This window comes from Peromyscus maniculatus, chromosome X, assembly GCF_049852395.1.
Source record: "Peromyscus maniculatus bairdii isolate BWxNUB_F1_BW_parent chromosome X, HU_Pman_BW_mat_3.1, whole genome shotgun sequence".
Classification (NCBI taxonomy): domain Eukaryota; kingdom Metazoa; phylum Chordata; class Mammalia; order Rodentia; family Cricetidae; genus Peromyscus; species Peromyscus maniculatus.
In genome coordinates this window covers 52,747,019-52,769,447 of record NC_134875.1, presented here as the reverse complement: position 1 = coordinate 52,769,447, position 22,429 = coordinate 52,747,019, and the positions used below count along the sequence as shown (strand labels likewise).

Here is a 22,429-nt window from a genome sequence, read left to right as displayed (position 1 = left end):
TATTGTTGTTTGTTTTGGCTCTTTGCTCTTTTTTGGGGGGGTGGGGGGTGGGGGCTGACACACAGCTCCCAAATAGATCACACATGGAGGCTTATTCTTTATTATGAATGCCCAACCTTAGCTTGGCTTAGTTTCTAGCCAGCTTTCCTTATCTTAAATTATCCCATCTACTACCTATGGCCTCTGGGCTTTTCCTGTTCTCTTACTTCTGAAAATCTTACTTTTTATCCATGGCTTGCTGTGTAGCTGGGTGGCTGGGTGGCTGACCCCTGATGTCTTCCCCTTCTCTGGCTCCTAGATCTCTCCCTTTCGCCAGTTTTCTCCTTCTATATATATATACGCTCTGACTGCCAGCCCCACCTATCCTTTCTCCTGCCTTGCTATTGGCCAGTTCTTTATTAAACCATCAGGTGTTTTACACAGGTACAGCAATATGACTTCACAGAGTTAAACAAATGCAACATAAACAAAAGTAACACACCTTCAAATAATATTCTACCACACATGTGATAAAAGGGACACTTCATTTATTTGTTCTTCACTCCAAGTGTGTAACCCCAGAATAATTACAAGAAAGCATCAGATAAACTAAAGCTGAGGTACATTATCCAAAATGGTTGACCAAAAAAAATCTCAAATAAACTGTAATATAGTTTAAAGGAGTATCTTGTCAATATTGACTTTTAATTATTATACTATGGTCAGTGTAATATACTAACATTATAGAAAGCTGAAAAAGAATACATAGGAATTCTGCATTTTTAAACTAATCTCTGAGTTTGAAATTATTTCATAGTAGATGTTTAAATAAAATCAGTGTACAAGGGAAAACTCTGAAAGGTTACCTTAATAGCAACAATTTATAATTATGTATTTTTGAATATACTAGACATCTATGGAAGCTTGTAATGGTTGTGTCTTAACCTAATAAATGGTTTCAAGACCTAGGGTCTAGCTAGTTTCCCTTCAGTAAATTCTTGAAACTCCACTTTAGTGTATAATTGTACTACAAAATAATTGTGTGCAATTATAAAATGAGCATCAATCACAGATTACGAGGCTATTAACAAACTGATTCTTTAGACCATGAGTACAAGCACTTACTGACATTCAAGTACCTCACTAATGTGTGTTTACAAGTATGGTGGTGATGGAGTTCAAATTTTACTCTTAATCAGAGAAGATATATGATTAATATCTTTGCTAGTATGCCAAATGCTTTATATTTCACAGAATAGTAGTATGAACAGAATAGCAGTTTGACCCATGAATAACCTCTTAGAATCAAAGAAAGGAAAGTTGTAATTCAATGTGCCTACAGAGAAATGCAGGTATAACCAAATAAGGTCGCAATCTGAAGTACAAGGTGAACTTGGAATTTGTAAGAATACTGTTCAACCTAGTGTATAGTCCAAGAATAATTTTCTGCTAGAAAACTATCGTATAAGGCATTCCACTTAACATACTCATAGTAACACTGGATTGGAATTCTTCTATTACCACAGAATGAAATATTTTTTTTAAAAAAATCAGCAGCCACAAAATAAGCTCTAACTAAAAATTCTATATGTTCACATTAATACTATTATAAATCTATGATTTGCATTTAGGCTAAGACTGTATTGTTAGAAATCAGTGTGATTCCAATAAGAAAAAATCTTTCAGAACATATTTCATAAATGTGTCACTCTTACCAGTGGACATTATGGAAGAAATTGTGTGTATGAAGAAATACTCAGTAGGAAGATATCTCTGCACAGTACTTATACATGTAGGTCAAAAAGTATAGGGTAAAATGTCTTCTTTTTGTTGTTATCTTCAATTGAAGATTTGTGCTTTTCATATGGATTCTTTGGTGAAACACAAATCGAGACTATTACTTATATTAAATAAATAATAATTTTACATGATCAGTTGTGTCCACAGATTAATATATGCACAAACATCTTAGCTACCTAATAAACTTGCTTCATTTTCAGTGAAGTGCTTTGGATTTATATAAATGTTGATAACAGCTATGTTCACTACAAACACAGATACCTACTTATTAACATGCTATGATCTTGACTTTATTTAATTATAATATATTTCACTTTATTAGTTTCTTTATAGCTGAGTAAATAACAAACATTTAACATTTTTCACTATCCTTTCTATCAGGGACTCCATGAAAAGACTGGTTCGTTAACGGCTGTTAAAGTAATGAATGCCCGGAAGGTAATCAATACTGTGTCCTCTCTGTAGTCTGCATGCTTAATACACTGTGTACATGGGATAAACAACTCCAAAAGTACTGTTTTCAAGTTATGATTTTATATATTAGTGAGTTAATATGGAATAATTACATTTATGTAATCACAGTTAATAATGTATTACACTTACTGGTTAGTTTTATTTCCACATTAAAAATAATTCACTTACACCATAAATTCCAAATATTTGATATTATGAGCCAGTTGGGGAAATACCTATCTTCCCCTCTATTTTCAGTTGATTATCAATTGTTGGGGATAGCAAAGAAGATATTTCCTTTAGTATTGTGTTAATACTGTTCTGCTCTGTCATATTTTTTCTCCAATAATTTCTTTTGAGAATTGAGACCATTAGATCCCCAATGACAGGTAGAAGGGAAGAAGTTGTCAGAGATGCACATTTTTCATATATTTTCTGACAGATAAGCAAGAGAGACAATTTAATTGGCACTGTTCCTGCTAACATTCATAAAATTGTGGCACAGTTCATAATTTATTGTCAAAGAACTTGCAAAGGACTGATTTCTGCCCTCTTTCTTTAGCTTGAGTAATTCACTTTCTCAAAATAATTACATGAACATAACAGAAGTTAAGAAATTTTTATTGCATTCTATCCTAAAGGAAAAATATTTGAAAGACTGTGTAGTTTAATGGAACTGCTGTATGCTACAATGAAATGTTACTTTGAAAATAGTGAAGAAAGAGTCAAGTACTTTTCTTTTGCCAGTAAATGTCAAATGTTGCAGACCAATGTGAGATTCAGGGGATTTGGAGGTTTTGTGGATTTATAAACCATAGTTTCCAAATAACCCACCATGTTTTTTTAGTAAGACTCTGTAAAATATTTAATTCCTTGTTTTACCTTAGGAGTTCACATTAAATCTTTGTTGAAATATTTAAAAATTAAGAATATAGATGCTTAATATTTATTGCCTGTATTTGTAAGAGGATAATAACACTTTACTATTATAAAATTACCATTAATGTGTCAGTTACATCCATTAACACGAGTTTAGTGACCAGTTTACACATGTCATAAGAAACTAAATTTTTAGATTAATACTATTATTGGAAAGCAAAAAAGGAATGAAGTTTTATTGATCTACAATTTAGTGCTAAAGCAGCACAAAGTTTTTGGCAAAAAGGATTGTAAAATCATACTAGTAGGTCTAATAATATTTTCTTGGTTGTTTTCCAGACTCCTTTGCCTGAAATAGGGAGGCGGGTGAGAGTGAATAAATATCAGAAGTCTGTTGGATGGAGATACAGTGTGAGTAGTAAATGTCTTCATTAGCCCCTCCATAGTCTTGACTTGAATTTTAGGTTTCAGCTCATTGTTATCTCTACATGGGCTCCCTCTAATATGCTCCTGCTGGAAATGATAAAGTGTATATATTCTACTATTCATATAGATTCACTAATCAAAGTTGAACACTAACATCTGTCAAAGTAGAAGGTGTAGTCAATTATTGGCTGCAGGGGAAAATTAGAGTGTGTCTACAGAGTATAGAACTTTCTCATTGGCAAGCAACCGAGGAAGAGCTGACTGTACCAAGAACTACTTTTTCCTAAAAGTAACCTTAACAAAGTCATTTTTACATGTTATACACCTTCTTTAGAATGAATTTCTGTTGTCCAACTATTTTGGTCACAGACATCATTGCATATGAGCCAAATTATGCTTACTCTTTATATTGCAAATTATGCTTACTCTTTATATTGCAAAACTAATAGCCAACATGGTCCCTATCCTAACAGTCTTCAGATATTTGTCCAAAATTCCTGTGTTCAATTCCTGAACACAGGAAGGACTATGAAACACTTTCTCCTTGCAGAATTTTTGAGATCTCCCCCTTATCCCAATGATGACTGGCTTTAGAATAAGTTCAAGCATACAGAATTATAGTTTTCAAACGACTTTGTTTTCTATCAAAATATTATATGAGCCTAAAACCAAAAATATTGTACATATCAATATAAATCATTGATTAATTTTTTCTAATTTTCTCTCCTGCAGACAAATAAATAAGGTTCAGATACTTTTCAGCCTTGATGCCTTAATAAATATAGTGTCATGTACATTAAAAAAACTTTCTAATAACACAAACAAACTCATTTAGAGTCTTTCTAGGTATTTGAAAAAAACCATTACCAAATACCTTCATGATTTATCTGTTACACAACAGGATTTTTGTTTATAATGTATCATAACAGGAAGCAGCTATAACTGGCTTTGGTAGATCAAAAACCCACTAAACAAAAGAAAACTGGAAATTATTTGGTCAATTCTGTTTTCCTCAAAAGTTTATAATAATAAAAACATTTTAAAATCTCCAAGACCTTTCTAGTATTCTTTCCATGTAAAAAGGGGATTTTAATTGTAGCATTGGTAAATTTACAAAGGGAATTCTGGCATCCTTGAGCTGCCTTCTGACAAAAAGCAGGGTATTCAGACTAGTCTGGGATCAACTGGCACAGAGCCAGGAAACACTGGAGCATCATATTACTGGGAGATGTGTGAGAGTTTTAAATTACCCACTTGGCCTGATGGATATTATGTACTTGTGTGTTTCTTACAAGCTCAACTTCCCGTTAATTGAGAGTGGCAAACACACTAATGCTTTCCAAACATATCTGATCTTCATTTATTTGTTTTGGGAGAGTTTACATTTATGTGGGAAACCCACTCTTGGAAGTTTTATTTTTTTTAAGTCATGTATTTTGAATTCTGTGATTATGTTTTAGTAAAGGAACATCGTTGCTAGCTAATCAGTTAGCATCTCTAAATCAGCTTGATTACTTTGGCTAAAAAGTGTGTTATTTGCACATACATAGATCTCCTATGAAGACAGAAAAATGTTCGTGTCTTCTACTGTATTTTTTAAGTAAATGAAACTTTGGGAAGAGTAAGTAGGTTTCCTACTATGGAAAATCAATGGTAAAAAGAAAAGTATCACTAATACTTTGAGTACTTGCTCGTTTCTAAGATCAACTTATCTTTTGATAGAGTTGTCTTTTGAAACTATGCTTTTCACCTCAATGATCTCACCTAATCAGGTGGATTCGGTTATCAATAAATTGATAATTCTTAAAAGGAGTACTTCAACATCCCCTAAGCACCAGAACCATATCACCATTGTTTATAATTGTATGCTGTCCACCAAAGGATATATAAGGATTCATTGCTATTGATAGATGTGTTTCATGTATTGATAAAAATTTTGAAAGAAAAATTTGCAGTTGTTTAGATTAAAACGAATTCCACATATGCGTCTCTGTAGCTGTTGTGTGTATGTATCAGGTCTTACCCATGTGCCTTGTGTATTTATCACTTCGGTCTCTAGCTACTTTACTAGCATTCACAACTCTGACAGAATGTGTACTACAACCTTTTAACAAGAATCTATGAAAATAATCAGTGAGATTGGATCATTACATGTTTTACAGACATGATGATTAGGAAAACAAAATGTTTATAAGCTTACTTTACAAGATTAACATCAAGTGAACCCATACCTTTAAAATGTACTAAAGGCTAATCACAACTTTTTCTACTATCTCTATGAATGTAAGAGAAAAAATCTGACTGAAAATAGATCAAATACCTTAACACGAGAGCTATAAAATGCTTTACAAACCATAACATGATTAGAAAATAACATAAAAGTAAATACTTGTGATTTTGATTTGAAGAATATTTAGATTTGAAACCAAAAGTACTAATAAATAAAACGATAATACATTGGACTTTATCAAAAGTAAAAATGTGTTTTCTCCAAAGAAAATATGAAAGTGTAAGGCAACTCAGAGAATGGGTGAAGATAATTATAAACCCACTATCTAGTGAATAATTTGTATCTATATTATCTAAAAAAGAAACCTTACATTTATATAATGAAAAAACAACCCAACATTTAAATGTGCAAAGAATTTTTTATTTCAGTGTTTTGCAATACACACACACACACACACACACACACACACACACACACACACACGCTAATAAGAAATTGAGCCGGGCGGTGGTGGCGCACGCCTTTAATCCCAGCACTCGGGAGGCAGAGCCAGGCGGATCTCTGTGAGTTCGAGGCCAGCCTGGACTACCAAGTGAGTCCCAGGAAAGGCGCAAAGCTACACAGAGAAACTCTGTCTCGAAAAACCAAAAAAAAAAAAAAAGAAATTGATAAGATAATTTGAAACTACTTTTTATCGGGGTATTATAAATTATTAAACCACACAATACTATCATTTCACTATCAAAGAACAGATTTTACAACTATTGGTGAGTGTGGAACAATCAGAACTTCCTATATATGTTATGTTGGTAAGACAACGTGATGCAGTTGCTGTTGAATATGAGTTTGGCATTTCATCATAATATTAACCACACTAGAATCATCAGAATGAAATGAAAGCATGTACATTAAGAAATTTCACATGAGCGCTCATAGAAACATTATTCATAGTACCCAGAAGGTAGAAATAACAAATGTACCCATAATTTGATTGAATGTAAACCAAAATAAATGAAATACTACTACTTTATGAATGGATATTTCATGTATAAACCTCAGAAATAGCTGATCTGAAGAGATTACATATTATAAAATTTCATTTATGCACTTAAGTGACCAAAGTCTATAATATGTGAATTGTATCTCAATAAATTTAGAAAAATATTGACACCATTTATTGAATAATTTCTCGAGGTATAGTGATACTGTTCTAGGATCACATTATAAGAATTTATGGACTAAGAGATCTTTAGTTCATTGTTTCTTTTTACTCCCAAATTATAATTTTTCAGAGATTTCCATTCATTGTTAATTCTTGAGGTCTTATTTTGAATCACTATAGAATATACTGTTACTATAATATTTTGCTTTATAAATATATTATACTTTTGATACTAACTGCCACCAATTTACATAGCTTAAAGCTTTCTTGTCTGCTTTTACTGCTTAGGATGAAGAGGAGGATCTCAGGACTGAGCTCAATCTGCTGAGGAAGTACTCTTTCCACAAAAACATTGTGTCCTTCTATGGTGCGTTTTTCAAGCTGAGTCCCCCTGGCTATAGACATCAACTTTGGGTACGTTTTTCTTTGCCTTTGTCTTTTTCCATAAGAAAAGTCCAGCGCAATGTGATATTTGCTTTCCTACTAGAAAACTTAAGCCCTCAACTGTTCAAGACAGTATGACAAAATGTATTCTGACTCCTTTAGACAGCATGATAAGAAATGGAAAGAGTAGCCTAAATGCCCATCTAAGAGCTTTTCGATTGGATGGAGGAGGACCAAAACAAACACTGTTAATTTAAAATTCAAATTGTAAATTATAGCTTTGCTCTTTTTCCTTTTTGCTGGTATCCAGGTGGCATGATGGGCTAGAAATAATAAACAGATGAGGATAAATTTGAATTAGCAATTGACATGAACAGATAGCTACATATTAGGTGTTTTGACATATGTGCACTTATGCATAAATATAGCTAAATGGTTCATTGATTTGTCATCATAGTTGGGCTATTATAAAATACAGATCAAAAAATAGAAATTTCAGTAACTTATTGGAACCTAGTCTAACTAATCCACAGTTACTAGAATTTTTCCTGTACTCTACTGTCTTAGATAATGAGTTTTAGTGAATGATATCTTTAAAAACAGAGTATTTGGGACATAAACTGGGATAACTTTTTTTTTAATAATTATAAAAAGTTTTCAGGATCTTCTAGTGTCAATAAAAAGTCCTACTACATTCTACATAGTGGATTTTGGGAATGTGGACAATTGACAATGGAGAAATGCTTACAACAACACATTACAATGAAATTCAAACTTTAGCATGAATCAGGAACTTCTGGAGAAATTTCTATAACACAGAGTGCTGGCCCATTTTCACGGACTTTTAAATTGAGTAATTCTGAAATATGTGTGAAGTATGGCCTTTCTAGTAAGTCCATAGATGATAGTGATGCTTCTAGTTTAATAACAGCATTCTTAGAACCACCAAATTTAGAGGTGTTCAAATTAACCCTGTTTTTCACAGATGTTCCAGGGAACTTGAAGTCTCTATTCTCTGATAATCATAGTTGAAATTTTATTAAATAATGTTCCACAACTCCATGGTTACTATATTTAATATTTTTGTGTGTATTATATTTTTCATAAAATATTACAAATTTAACTTTCACACAATATGTAAAGTTATTAGAAATATTAACTCGTTATCAGATACATTAGTACTCTGTTCATTCAGTCATTCTAGCCCATTAAGAAATGAAAACAAATCTAATCTTAACAATGAGCTGTAGATTCTTTGAAGACTTTCCACATCCAGGCAAACTGGTCTCTCAAATATTCCTTATTTTATTTTCCACTCCAGTCAACAGTCAGGCTTCTTCTCCTCAAAAACTTCTTTTTAAGGTCAAGGGCATTTGTTCTTTTATATATATAAACATGAATTATCTTCCTTCTAAGTATCTCAAACTACAACCTTCAAAACCTACATGCCATGGATTAGTTCAAATCCCACCTGCTAACGAAACATTCAGATGTGCCTCCTGGTTTACCTAATTTCACAAATTCTCATTCCACTGTTGTAATTTTTAAAATATTTTATGGTTTTATGGATCCTCTGCAGATTGTGATGGAGTTATGTGCAGCAGGCTCAGTCACTGATGTGGTGAGGATGACAAGAAATCAGAGTTTAAAAGAAGACTGGATTGCTTATATCTGTCGAGAAATTCTTCAGGTGAGTATTCAAATAATCCTTGCCCCTGATCTTAAAAGAACCTAACTCTAAAACACACACATGATTTTTTTTTTGTGTGTGTGTGTGTGTGTATTTGTACTGTACACCTGACTAAGAATTTTAGACATAACCTGTGGATAAGGAATCCCCCCAAAGACCCAAAAGCTCAAATCATAGTCTTGAATGGCTCTCTGTGAGATTCATGCTACTATGTTCATCAAATCATGGGACTGACATTACGGCTTAATTATTTTTTAAGCATATAAGACTATCATCATAGATTAAGATGAGGTCTAATCAGGAAAAGTTAGTGTTCTACAGTGTGGCCCTAAACCATCTGCAGCCTTTTAAATGGGCATATATCAATTTGAAAATAGCCCCACATTTCTCCTTACTTCTCACATTAAATTGGATGAAAGTAATGAGCTTCTTGGTCAGCCAACTTTAATCGGTGTTCAATGCTTAAGTCATTAAGGGTCACCAGAAAAGGATATTAATAAAATGAAGATTACCCTCAACACTTTTGGGATGCCATTCTTCCCATTTTGTCTGAATTTATTTGCAATAACAATACAAATATATTAAGAGTGCAAACTATATACCAAGTTGGGATTTCAGTTCATCACATATTAGTTGTGTGTGACCTTTAATCAATTTCTTGGTTTCCCCAGATCTCATTTTCCTTACCCATAACATAGGAGGATAGCATATTTCCCAAAGGGATTCTAGGATAACTTAGCAGTGACTCCATCTAAACATTTAGCACAATGTCAGACACTGAATAAAATCTCAATAAATGTATTATTAATGCCCAACTAGTGTGTGACATGATCTCACTGAAGTGCAACACTGCATACCATGGCATGGTCTAGCCAGGTCATGGGGTTCTTTCCGTGGTGAATGGGCTGCCGCCAACACGGTAAGCCAACCCAAATTGTACACACTTTAAAATGAATTTCCATATTCCCCCCAATTCTAGGCCTACAGACCTCACCAGAAAATAGTTTAGACTAAACAAATGTTTGGATAAGAAACAGAACAAAACAGTTCATAGTTAAGATGTCCAGGTCTTTACTGTCATGGCTAGTCAGAAATATAGAGGCTATAAAGGAGGATAGAGTTTCCCAATCTATATAAATATTACTTTTTGGTGTTCTTTTTCTTTCATGAGTATTCTGATTTATTTTCCTTTCCTTATAGCCAAAAGTAGTATTTCTGGGAACTGGTTGTAGTCATTCCAGCCTAAAGAAAGAATTTTGTTTGAAAAACCAAATGTGGACCATTTTTCTTAACAAAAGCTTTTTTTTCTCCAAAAGCACTTAAAAGCACTACTAGAAAACTGGAAAAAATACGTATCTATATACTTACCTGACTTTTAAAATGTGTATGTATGTACAGGGCTTAGCTCACCTTCATGCACACCGAGTAATTCACCGGGACATCAAAGGCCAAAATGTGCTGCTGACTCATAACGCTGAAGTAAAATTAGGTAAGTTCACTCTGGCAAGGGTTAGATGAGGTAGAAAGTGAAGAAGAATGCCTTTGATCATATCAGTGCCAATATATTATTATTTGGGCTTTATTGAAACTTTGTTTGGCAGGAAATTGGCATTAAAGTAAAAAGGATATGCCTAATGATTTCTTTGAAACTGCATATAAACTATCTTTAAATATAATATAAGTTGTACTTTTTGGTCATTTATTGCTTTAAACTATGTTAGAGATAGCTTTCATACTTATTATAGTGATTGAATCATGGTAGGTGTTAAACATTTAAAAAATATTCTTGCCCATAATCGAGCTGTATTTTGAAGACTATAAATAGCTTTCAATTGTTTAGACATAAATTGCTTATTTGCATTTATTCCTTGAAAATATTTGATCAGAAGTGATGTTGCAATAATATGGAAACCAAATTCTGAATTTCCCATTTTCTTGCTAAATAAACAGAACCAGAGGAGAGATTTTGGTCATTAAGAATATTTTATTGAATATTTGTGGAGCAAATGAGATAGTAATTGTGTTTTCTTGAAATAACAGTAGTTTTGAGAAAACGTACCATGTCTCATTTGCATAAGCTGCAAAACTGGCAACATCAAGTACACTGAAATACACTGTCAAGCTATATGTACCCTATATTCACATGCTTGGGTCAAGTTGCTGGTAATGCCAAACATTCTTAACATGAAACAGAAATTGCAAGAACAAAGTGTCTTAAATATCTGTTTCAAAGTCTATTCACTAATGTAGATGTACTTTATTCATGAGGCAAATCCTTAAATAGTTTGATTTTCGATTCCATAACTTTGTTTTAAGCAATGCACAGAATTGGCAGCAGGGAAGACATTGTAAAATGATAATAATATCCATAATACATTTCTTGCATAATTAAAGAAAATACAAATTATTCTATTGTTGAATTTTATTTTGCTTTTGTTCTTGTTGTTGTTGCTGCTGCTATTATTTTGAGACAGAGTCTCTCTGTGTAGCTCTGGCTATCCTGGCACTCACTCTGTCAACTAGGTTAGCCTTGAACTCACAGCTCCTCTGGCCACTGTCTCCTGAGTGCTAGGATTAAAATTGTGCACCACCGCACTCAGCTTCATTATTGAGTTTTCAACTCTACATTTTATCATAATTTTCTTTTCCTTTTAAAAGCTTGTATTTTCCATTATTTCTTGTAGATTTTACCCACTTGCTTTCCCTGCATATATGGGATATATCAGTTTATGACCTTCCTAGGTATTTATTGGCTTTAAAGTTGGCTATTAGAGAGAGTAGGAAGATTGAGCTATTATGTAAAGAAATACTTTTTTAAAGTTTAGATAGAGACCAAAGATCTTAAAAAATATTTGGAATATTCCTCCCTCTTGTTAGATACTCTCTGAAAGACTGTCTTAAACTATTAATTTTGTTTCATTTTTCTTTGATTCCACTAAATTATTCAAGCTGCTTTTCAGTTATTTTGTTCACCATCTTCCAGATTCCCAGAAACCATTATAAATTTGAAAATCTACTTCATATTTCATCCCTGTCTTATTGTTTTTGGAATTAATAACCCCAGTCTACTTCAGCCCTTTTCTGTCTGTTTCTCAGGATACCATACTAAATATTTTCTTACAATGTATCCCACAGATGAATAAGAAACTGAACTTTTATGACACAAAACTAAGATATAGACAGTCCAGATAATTTTGTACCTGATTCAGAAGACCTGTATACTTATTTAACTTCTATCAGGAAGCTTACTTTTCCTTATCAGTAGAATTGGAGTTTCAGATGTCAGGCATGAGACTTCCTTCCTAACTGTTAACAGTACTTACATTACTAAGATGTGGCTTGTAGTGCTATTTATCCTCCAGCTTGGTGGCAGTTCCAAGCTCTACATATGCCATATGCCACATTTTGGTAATCAGTGGAACTTTATTTTTAATATTCATGATAAACATTTATCCAAACCTATGTTAAATTTATAACAGTGCTGTTGGGTCTCATTCCAACATAAATAGCAGCTAAAGCTCGTTTCCCAGTATTCCTGGAGAAGACGTCTTGGTAAAGTTTTCTGGGCCAGAAAGAAAATTTGTTATCCATTGCGGCTTTTGTATTGCCTTTCCAAGTTAAAGCAATAACTTATTGAGATTTGTGTTCCTGATTAATTATTTTGACATATGTAGTGGATTTTGGAGTGAGTGCCCAAGTGAGCAGAACAAATGGAAGGAGAAATAGCTTCATTGGTACGCCATACTGGATGGCCCCTGAGGTGATTAATTGTGATGAGGACCCAAGACGCTCCTATGATTACAGAGTGAGTATCATAGTTCAGACAGTGGATTGAGATTTGAAAAAATAATGTTGACTACATTTATCTTATTTTATTTTTAAGATTTATTTTATGTATGTGTATCTATGTGTCTCTGTGAGTGTATACACACATTTGTGTGCAGGTGTCCATAGAGGACAGAAAATAGCATGGAATGCCCCGTAGCTGGAATTACAATTACTTGTCAGTCAGGTAACCATGAGTGCTGGGATCTGAATCCAGGTCTTCATGATTAAGCAGCAAGTGATTTTAACCACTGAACTATCTCTTTAGCCCCAACTATATCTATTTTAATGATAAGAGGATAAAAAGTAGATCTTCCTTTTAAATAACCTCTAATCAGAAATAGTCTCTATTCCTACATGTGGTTTCATAGTATGCATAAGAATAATATTTTCTAATAATGAAGACAAAGTAGAACATTGGCACTCTTTCAGACTCAGGAAGGAATATCTAGCTCAAGTTATTGGCAACATCTTTATAAAAATATATTAGATGGCTTTATTTGGAAATTTAACTTCCAAAAACAGAGGCATTTCTAAACTCAATAAAATGAAGCCAGGACTGGGGTCTCAAGACTGTAATCCCAACTACTTGGGCAGTTAAGGCAGGAGTATTAGGCCTGCTTGAGCTACAAAGTGAGTTTAAGGTCAGCTTTGTATCAAAATTAAGAGTGAAAAATATGGTTGATGATACTGGCCAGTAGGTCTAACATTCATGAGGCCCTACGTTTAATCACCAGTTCCACATGTAAAGAATAAATGTAAGGCAAATAATCCTTGTAAATTCAAAAATAAAAATAATAATTTAATTACTTGGTATACTGGAGAAAATCTTTAGCATTTGGCTCATTTCCAGAACCACAGAAAATCAGTGGAATAAAATGAACATTTCTACTGAAATCTCAAATTGAAATGCACATGTATACGTATATGTATACAAACATATGTTCCAAAAAATCAATATGGAAAGGAACAAAAGTCCTCATTTGCTAGAAACTAGAGAAACTTTTCTCACTTGCCACATCATAAGTCTTCCAAACAATTCACTGTGACCTCTTTTTACAGAACTTAGGACTCCATACTTGAAATCAATCAATTTACATTTCATCTCTGCCATTTCCTCCAATGTCCTTTGCTTGTTCTGTAAAGTAACTATTTTACTGAGAACCTATTGCACTTTCTGCAGTACAGTGGGAGCTGTGAAGACTATTGAAATAAATCTCTTTAACTTATTTACTGCATGACTTATATCTGTATCAATTTTACAGACTTTCAAGTAATTTAACTTGTTTTTATTACTTAATCTCAAAATAATCAAAAGAAAACTTAAGATTGCAATATCTTAAAAAGCAAAGTTAAGGTATCTATAAATTGAGGCTCCACAGATAGTCAACTATTTTAAGGGTCAGCCAGTATGCCTCTAATATGGTGCCCTTTACCCTTTCCTAAAGCTCCATTTTATTTAAGTATGGCATCTGTGCTCATTCACCTGCATGCTGTGTGCATGAAAAGGCACACGTGTAGAGTTCAAAGGAAAACTTGGAGAAGTCAATTCTCTCCTTTCAACATGTGGATTCTGATGATTGAACTCAAATTAGCAGGCTTGGCAGCAGATATCTTGACCTACTGAACCATCTCACCATCACCCTTTTCATACTTTGAAAACCCAAGTACAGTTGATAATGGTAGAGATAATTTATAAGAGCTTCATAATGACTCTAAGTTGAATTGATTATATTCGAAGAGCTAATGAAATATGTATCCAATGATTTATATAAAATACATCAGCAAATATGGTTTATATGTAGCATTGTTTGTATATTAATGTTTAAAAATATTAAATATATCTACATGTATATTAAATATACATATATGTTATATGTGCATATACCCATATATATGTACATGTGCATGTATAACAATCCTATGAAATGCAATTAAAAAGCATTCTACAATAAATAAAATTGAGATATACAGAATTAAATTGCTGGACAGTACACACCTTTAATCCCAGCACTCAGGAAGTAGAGGCAGGCAGATCTCCATAAGTTTGAGGCTAGCCTGGTCAACAGAGTTAGTTCCAAGACAGCCAGACAGCCAGGACTACACTGAGAAACTATGTCTCGTAAAACCAAACCAAAAAAAATAATAATAATTAAATCAGTTACTCAGAATTACACGCTATGGTTCTCCATATTAAGACTTCTTTATAAAAAGTTACTTTTTATTTTTAAAGTGCAGCAGTAGTAGAACTGCAGCCAGGATGAACTTGGCTTTCACTGAATATCATTCCTTATGAACCTATGGTACAGTGAGGTGCTGGCTGGTCACAAACTCAGATAAAGCCTTTCTGTAACTTCAGTCTCTAAAGGAGCTTTATTATGCAGGGAAGTGGTGGCACATGCCTTTAATCCCAGCACTCGGGAGGCAGAGGCAGGCGGATCTCTGTGAGTTCGAGGCCAGCCTGGTCTCCAAAGTGAGTTCCAGGAAAGGCGCAAAGCTACACAGAGAAACCCTGTCTCAAAAAACCAAAAAAAAAAAAAAAAAAAAAAAAGAAGAACAAGCTTTATTATAGAAAACTGATGAAATGGCTCACATGGATATCCCATCCCAGCCAAAATGGTTTTGAGATTCTTAATACTAATTTCCCATTTTAATAGTAGCTTTCTTGCTATCATTTTTAGAGTGATGTGTGGTCTGTGGGAATCACTGCAATTGAAATGGCTGAAGGGGCTCCTCGTAAGTACAAATGTTTGATATAGTTGATCTAGTTCAAAGACTGTGCAAGTATATTTTACAAATCTGTCTCTCTAAAATGATGCTGACACTTGGGACAGTCAGCTTTTATTTGGCTACACATGTGACATATCATGTACCAAACCATAAATGGTCATGTTTTCAATGATGAACAAATGCTTTTGTTAAAAATCACCATATGTAAATATATTACATATATCTTATTATTTTATGTTTCTTATACCTTATCATTTGATATCTACTTTCTATCCATCTCTTCAAATTCGGAATGTGATAGTTGGCATTAATTCTATTTTAAGATTTTAAGTAACAGAACAAAAAGGGACCAAAGAGCAAACACATAGGAGGGCAGAAGAGTTTTGCATAGAGATTGAAAATGGCAAGCTTCTTTAGAAAGTTGAGTGAGGGCCAGGAGATTCTAAACTCACAAGGAGATAGGCCATCTGCATAGATAATCAATGAAAATTGCTTTAATCATGAGCAACTCTAGATAGGAGGCTATCAAAAATTTCTCTTTCACTACTATCCTTTATTGCCTGGAGTATTTACTCTGCATGGAAACGATACTCGTCAATTTAACTGCAGCAATCTTCTAGGTTATGATAATTATCATCTCAGAGGGGATAGTTTCCCAAAACCACAATTATCAGATGGTGTCTTCCAAGATTTAGGTAAGAAAATTATCATCCTTTGATCTTTACATCAGGCTCTCCCAGAGAAACAGAGAAAACGAAGAGGAAAAACTTAGTAGGAAAAGGGTGCTTTACCAATAGAAAACAGAACGTTTTTTAGTTCTCAGGTTATATGTGGGGACTTAAGCACATGGGGCTTTTCCACTGAGGCTGGAAGATTTATAGTAGTGTTCAAACACCGTAACACCACAGTCCACAAGTTGAAGAGATGTGCTTCTAAGCCTCTCCCTTTTTTTGTGACAGTGTGAATCTTCTGCTTGATGGTGAGCAGAATATGGACAAAAATTCCTCCTGTATACCAGGCCAGTTTACTTCCATCTGGACCATATATTTCCCTAGTTTTGCACTCTCCCGGACATTGTATAAAGTGTTTTAATATTATTGACCATTTTTCTAATAGCTAGTTTTTAATTGATTTGTTAAACCTGGTAATGGAGACACTGACTTAATGTAAGGTTTTTATTCAAACAAATTTTCCTCTTAGTTGTTGTACATTTATTTATAACTGTTCATCTCTTACCATCTATTTAACAGGATATGTGAGTGAACACTGAGACTATGGAATGAGCAGTAGGCTCTGCAGTTGCCCTTTACTTTCTTTCTGAATTCATGTGTTTCCCTTAACAGCTCTGTGTAATCTTCAGCCTCTGGAAGCCCTTTTCATTATTCTACGGGAATCTGCTCCCACAGTCAAATCCAGTGGATGGTAAACATGAATTTCTTAAATATATTGATTTAGTACTTTATAATAAAGTTTTCATTAATTTGGTCATTCTTGTTTCAACATTTTTGTCCTGTATTCCAGTATCTTAACTTGGATGTCTAAATAGCCAGTTTCCATCAAGATATACATGATTAGCTAGAAATTAGTAGTATTCTCTATAATACATGATGAGGATATTACAATCTTTTTATTAATAGACATTTTCAGCTGCTTCTGTAGCAATGAGGCAAAGCAGTGATACCTGTAAGTGATATTTTTCATGGTGTCTAGACATGCAGTCAGTAATTCAGATATGCATCCCTATTGGTTAGCCCATTATATTAAACATCCGCAGACTTGAAAAACTCCCTCTGCATTGCTGCAACCCAGGCAACCATGAGAATTCTGTTCTATGAAGCTGGTTAATCCAGCTAAACTCTTGCTTAATAAAAATATTAATAAGATAGCCAGGCGGTGGTGGCGCACGCCTTTAATCCCAGCACTCGGGAGGCAGAGGCAGGCGGATCTCTGTGAGTTCGAGGCCAGCCTGGTCTACCAAGTGAGTTCCAGGAAAGGCGCAAAGCTACACAGAGAAACCCTGTCTCGAAAAACCAAAAAAAAAAAAAAAAAAAAAAAATTAATAAGAGATGAGAATTGTTATTTCATTGTTGGCACTTTTTCTGAACTTAACTTTTTACATAGATTTACACTTTTGGACTGTATCGCTTTTCATGTGCCATTTTACAAGCTTAGTTTGTCCAGGTTAGTGATACCTAACTTTTGGAATCATAGTGAAGCCTCTGTGGTAGTAATTGTTTGAAGTAAAACATTCTGACTCCAGAGGATGCCTGTTACAGCATATGACCAGTCCATGTTCCCTGACAACATATGCCACATTAATCTTTCAATTGCCATCTTATTACATGAGCTTTACCATGTACATGATGCCAAATTCATTGAAATTTCTATTGTAGAGTGGAAAAGTCTGTTGACTTGACTTCTGTGTCTGGAGTTTAAAGGGCCTCATTGTATAATGTATATTGTTACAACACTGTATATTTGCTAATAGAAAGACAAATACAAATCAAAGATGTCTTTCAGACAATTTGACCTTGAAAGTAGCACAGGAGTAGGATAGGATCAGTGCAGCACGTGACAGTGTCTTTCATCTGTATGCTTCATTGATTTCAGGTCCCGTAAGTTCCACAATTTCATGGAAAAGTGCATGATAAAAAATTTCCTATTTCGTCCTACATCTGGAAATATGCTTCGTCACCCATTTGTGGAGAATATTAAAAATGAACGGCACATTGTGGAGTCATTGACAAAACATCTTACTGGAATCATTAAAAAGAGACAGAAGAAAGGTAGAGACAGCAAAGTTTTGTATCATTCAGATAAAAGATTTAATTCGTTGTTTTTAGTTTCATATTTGTTTAAGAATTTAATTGATGGGGGCTGGAGAGATGGTTCAGCAGGGAAGAGGTAGGTCCTTAGTTCATTTCCCAGCACCCATGTCAGATGGCTCAAAACCAACTTCAACTCCATCTCAAGTAGATCTGACACATCTGGCGTCTGTAAGTACCCACACTCACATGAACTTACACACACACACACACACACACACACACACACACACACACACTTAAAAACAATCTGAAAGTTAAAAACACAGAGCCTTTTGACATTTATATTTTCAGTGCTATGTGTCATTAATTCACATGATTACTCTTTTGTGAGCATTTATCTATGAAGTTACTCACCTTTTTCTATTATGCCTATCAAGTATTCATATTTACAAGACTTAAGCCTCGGATTCAAATAGAATTTGTATTGTGGCTATATTATTTTAAGTAAACTTCTAAGTAAAGCAATTTAATCAACTCTTTGGAAATAAATGTGTTCATAATTGCACATTTAATGACTTAGTTTTGAAATAATTTGTATATATCATGTGAAGTTAATTTTATGTACTAATTACAAACTCTGAGATATAATTAAAGAAGCTAATTTATGTACACAAAGGTAAGCTTGCACTTACTGATGCCAAAAGTGACAAGATTATTTTACTCAGTGTACGAGAAAATATTCAGGAAGCTCCAATTTCGTATTTTCTAGAATTTTCTGCATTTGATTTCAGGGACTATAGACAGGGTCCAGAGTAATTATGGAGTGAAGAAGAGGGAACTTGAAAAGGATAGAAAGCATGCTAAGATCTCTAATCAGCTGTGGCAGTGACTGCAGTACTGCTTGTCCCATCTACAAAATTATGTGTCCTGTTTCCAAATGGGGAACTACAGGGCACTTTATGATCATCTGATAATGAAGTTATTGGGACCAGCATCATACAGGTCAGCCATCGCAAATTGCTACAGGAACATCAGCCATGATTTACTAAAATCTAGGGTTACAAGATTTCAAAAAATATTACCTACAGGAAAGTTCCATTTATTTGGAGATTACTCCATAAATGTAATTATAGCTGTCCTAAACAATTTAAAACAGGAAACTGAAAAAAAAAGACTCTTCCATTTGTAAGATTCCACATTTCAGTAGTAACAGCACAGCTGATAGGAAAGATGAATGCTATATGTTAAGTATAAAACAAGCAAAGGCAGACTACTTAGAGCCTTGCATGAGGAACTCCCTCAGTCAAGGTGGTTACCTAAGTGAAAAGCACTTAAACAACTTCATGGACAGCCAAGGTGTTTATGCCACTACAGGCTTGGGACCCGCACGCAATTAAGCCTCTTCTGGAGCAGACTCGGGACCATCAGTGACCATATGGGGTAGCCCAAATGTTCAAGGCTCTACATATCAAACCCACACCATAAAGTTGTTTTTGTCCCTCCCCACCCTTTTATTCTATTCTACCTTTTATCTCTTTAGAACTGCAGCAATCAGATTGCCAGAAAATTTCTTTCTTATGTCCAGAGAAACTAATCTGCCTGAGGTATCTCTACTGTGTTTCAAAAGTATAGCTTGAGAGTTGACACCACCAGCGAAGTATGTTTGAAGAGCTGTCTTATTTGTTACTGTCTTTCTTACCTGTATGAATGCACTCTACAACCTGAGCCTTAGAAGCTGCTAAGAGACTAAGGAGACTCACACACTGTTTATGCATTCCTTTCTCTTTTTCATTGTAAGACATACCTCTGGTCTTCGAAAGAGAAGCAGCTGTTGAGGAACAGTACGCCACAAGGAGATTCAGGTGTGTTGGGAAAACTGAATATATAATTTAGATAGCAGCATGTTACCTAAGAAAATAGGTTTAATGCTATTGCCTTCTGCTCAAGACAACTTAATCTTTTCTGGTATAAAACAAACAAACAACAAAACCAGTATACTTCTGTTTCTATGAGACATTGTATGAAAATATTAGAGACTTTTTGTTACTATTCCAAAATGACTTCATACATATCAATAGAATGATCATGTGCAATACCAACCTACATTAAGGATTTAATCCGTTAGCGTTACACATATTACCTAGAGACTATTTTAGACATTGCAGGAATTATTTGTTATCTTTGTGGAGGGGGGGCTCTATCTTTTAAAAGTTAAATCAATTCTCATGCATGACCTCGTTCCACTGAACTCTCTTTTTACATGACAGTCATCTGTGTGTTTATTTTAGAGGACCTTCTTGCACTCATGAACTCCTGAGAGTGCCAAGTAGCAGCAGATGCAGACCGCTTAGAGTCCCGCATGGAGAACCCCTTCAGCCACGGTGGTTACCTGATGAAGAAGAGCCACAATTCCAAGCACTTCAGCAACTGCAAGGGGCAGCCAGGGGGGTCCTGCCTCTCCCTGCTGAGGACAGTACACCCAAGCCTTTACAGAAGAAGCAGGCTCAGGCACCACAGCGCCTCCTACATGTGGCAGCTCGGGTGTTCAGGCCATTACAGGCTCAGGTTAAAGCTAAGGCATCTACACCTCTATTCAAGCAGATTCAAGCACCTCCCCGCCTAAAGAAAGCAGCCCGGGTGCTCATGCCACTCCCTACTGAGGATAAAGAACCTGATTCTCCAGAGATGCAGGCTCCCGTACCCAACGAACAGCAGGCCCAGTCTGAGGCCTTAGAAGCTGGACAGCTTAAAGATTTGGACCAGGTGCCAGAAGAATTTCCGGGGCAAGATAGAGCACCTGAAGAGCAGAGGCAGGGCCAGGCTGCTGAACAACAGCAGAGGCAGAATCCAGTTCCGGAGCAGAATCCGGAGCAGAATAGGGCACCTGAGCAGCCAGAGGTGCAAGAACAGGCTGCTGAGCCTCCACAAGCTGAGATTGAGGATAAGGAACCTGAGGTACTACAAGTACATGCCCAGGTGTTCCTGCCTTTATTGTCACAGAACCATCATGTGCTCTTGCCTCTTCACTTGGACACACAGCTGCTAATTCCAGTAGGGGAACAAAATGAAGAGTCACCTCAGGCACAGGCCTGGGCTCTAGAGGCCTCACAGGCTATTGGTGCAGTTCAAGCACTGATAGAGGGACTATCAAGGGACTTACTTCAAGCACCAAATGCATTGATCTCAAAACCACTTGGTCCACTGCAAATCTTGCTGGAAAATTTGTCATCAGATGCGTTTTACACTCAACCAGAACAGACACGGAAGAAAAAGTCAAAAGTTGCTAGTCTAAAGCAAGCACTGGTGAAAAGATTATCACCCAAGAGGTTCAGGGCAAAGTCCTTGTGGAGAATTGAGGAATTTGAACTTTCAGATGTAGAAGCCAGCAGGAGACGGCGCCAGCGTAGATGGGAGGACATCTTTAATCAGCATGAAGAGGAATTGAGACAGGTTGAAAATGTAAGAGATTTTGATATTTTTCCTGAGTGAAAACTATTAAGAAAATGTGCCGGTTAATGCCTACAATTTTCCTCCATGAAGCACAATGAAATAAATACTCCATGTTCTAACAAAGATTTACTAATTTTCACTTCAAATGAATCAGTCTGAAATCTCCAGATAATTGTGATCAAAAGAGGAAAAATTGCTTTAATAATACGTGTAGTGGTTTAATGTATCTCTATAGGAGTTTTGCCTTAATTATTAGGGGTTTGTTTTGTTTTACCAATTACTCCTTGAACCAGTAAAGGGACAGCATACAAACACTTAAAATAATTATTTTGACTCTTGAAACATTCCTAATTTAAAATTCCAAAGTTGCCTCCATTTTTATTCCTCAATATGTAACTTTCTGGGACTAGAGATACAGCTCCTCAGACAAGAGAATTTACTGCTCCTGCAGAGGATATAAGTTCAATTCCCAGAACCCCACATGGCAACTCATAACTGCCTGAAACCTTCTGTCTTCCATGAGCTTCTGCACACATGTGGTGCAAATGAATTAAAGTAGGCACATACACATAAATGAAAATATTTTTTCTTTTCATTTGAAGTTGCTTTTTTGTTATTTCTTGACATTGAATGCTGGATTGCACTACATGTGT

General features: G+C 34.9%; 1 protein-coding gene across 3 annotated transcripts in view; it reads left to right on the top strand.

Moving 5' to 3' along the window:
* Positions 1-22,429, top strand: part of Nrk (Nik related kinase) — a 108,204-nt gene that overhangs the window by 45,935 nt on the left and 39,840 nt on the right. For all 3 annotated transcript variants that reach the window (XM_076562818.1, XM_076562817.1, XM_015987783.3), the window contains exons 3-13: positions 2,161-2,217; positions 3,451-3,522; positions 7,218-7,343; positions 8,893-9,003; positions 10,402-10,492; positions 12,678-12,808; positions 15,510-15,564; positions 16,902-16,980; positions 18,169-18,344; positions 20,125-20,188; positions 20,615-21,785. In XM_076562818.1, the coding sequence (XP_076418933.1) occupies positions 2,161-2,217; positions 3,451-3,522; positions 7,218-7,343; positions 8,893-9,003; positions 10,402-10,492; positions 12,678-12,808; positions 15,510-15,564; positions 16,902-16,980; positions 18,169-18,344; positions 20,125-20,188; positions 20,615-21,785 (2,133 nt within the window). The remainder of the gene's footprint in view (positions 1-2,160; positions 2,218-3,450; positions 3,523-7,217; positions 7,344-8,892; positions 9,004-10,401; positions 10,493-12,677; positions 12,809-15,509; positions 15,565-16,901; positions 16,981-18,168; positions 18,345-20,124; positions 20,189-20,614; positions 21,786-22,429) is intronic.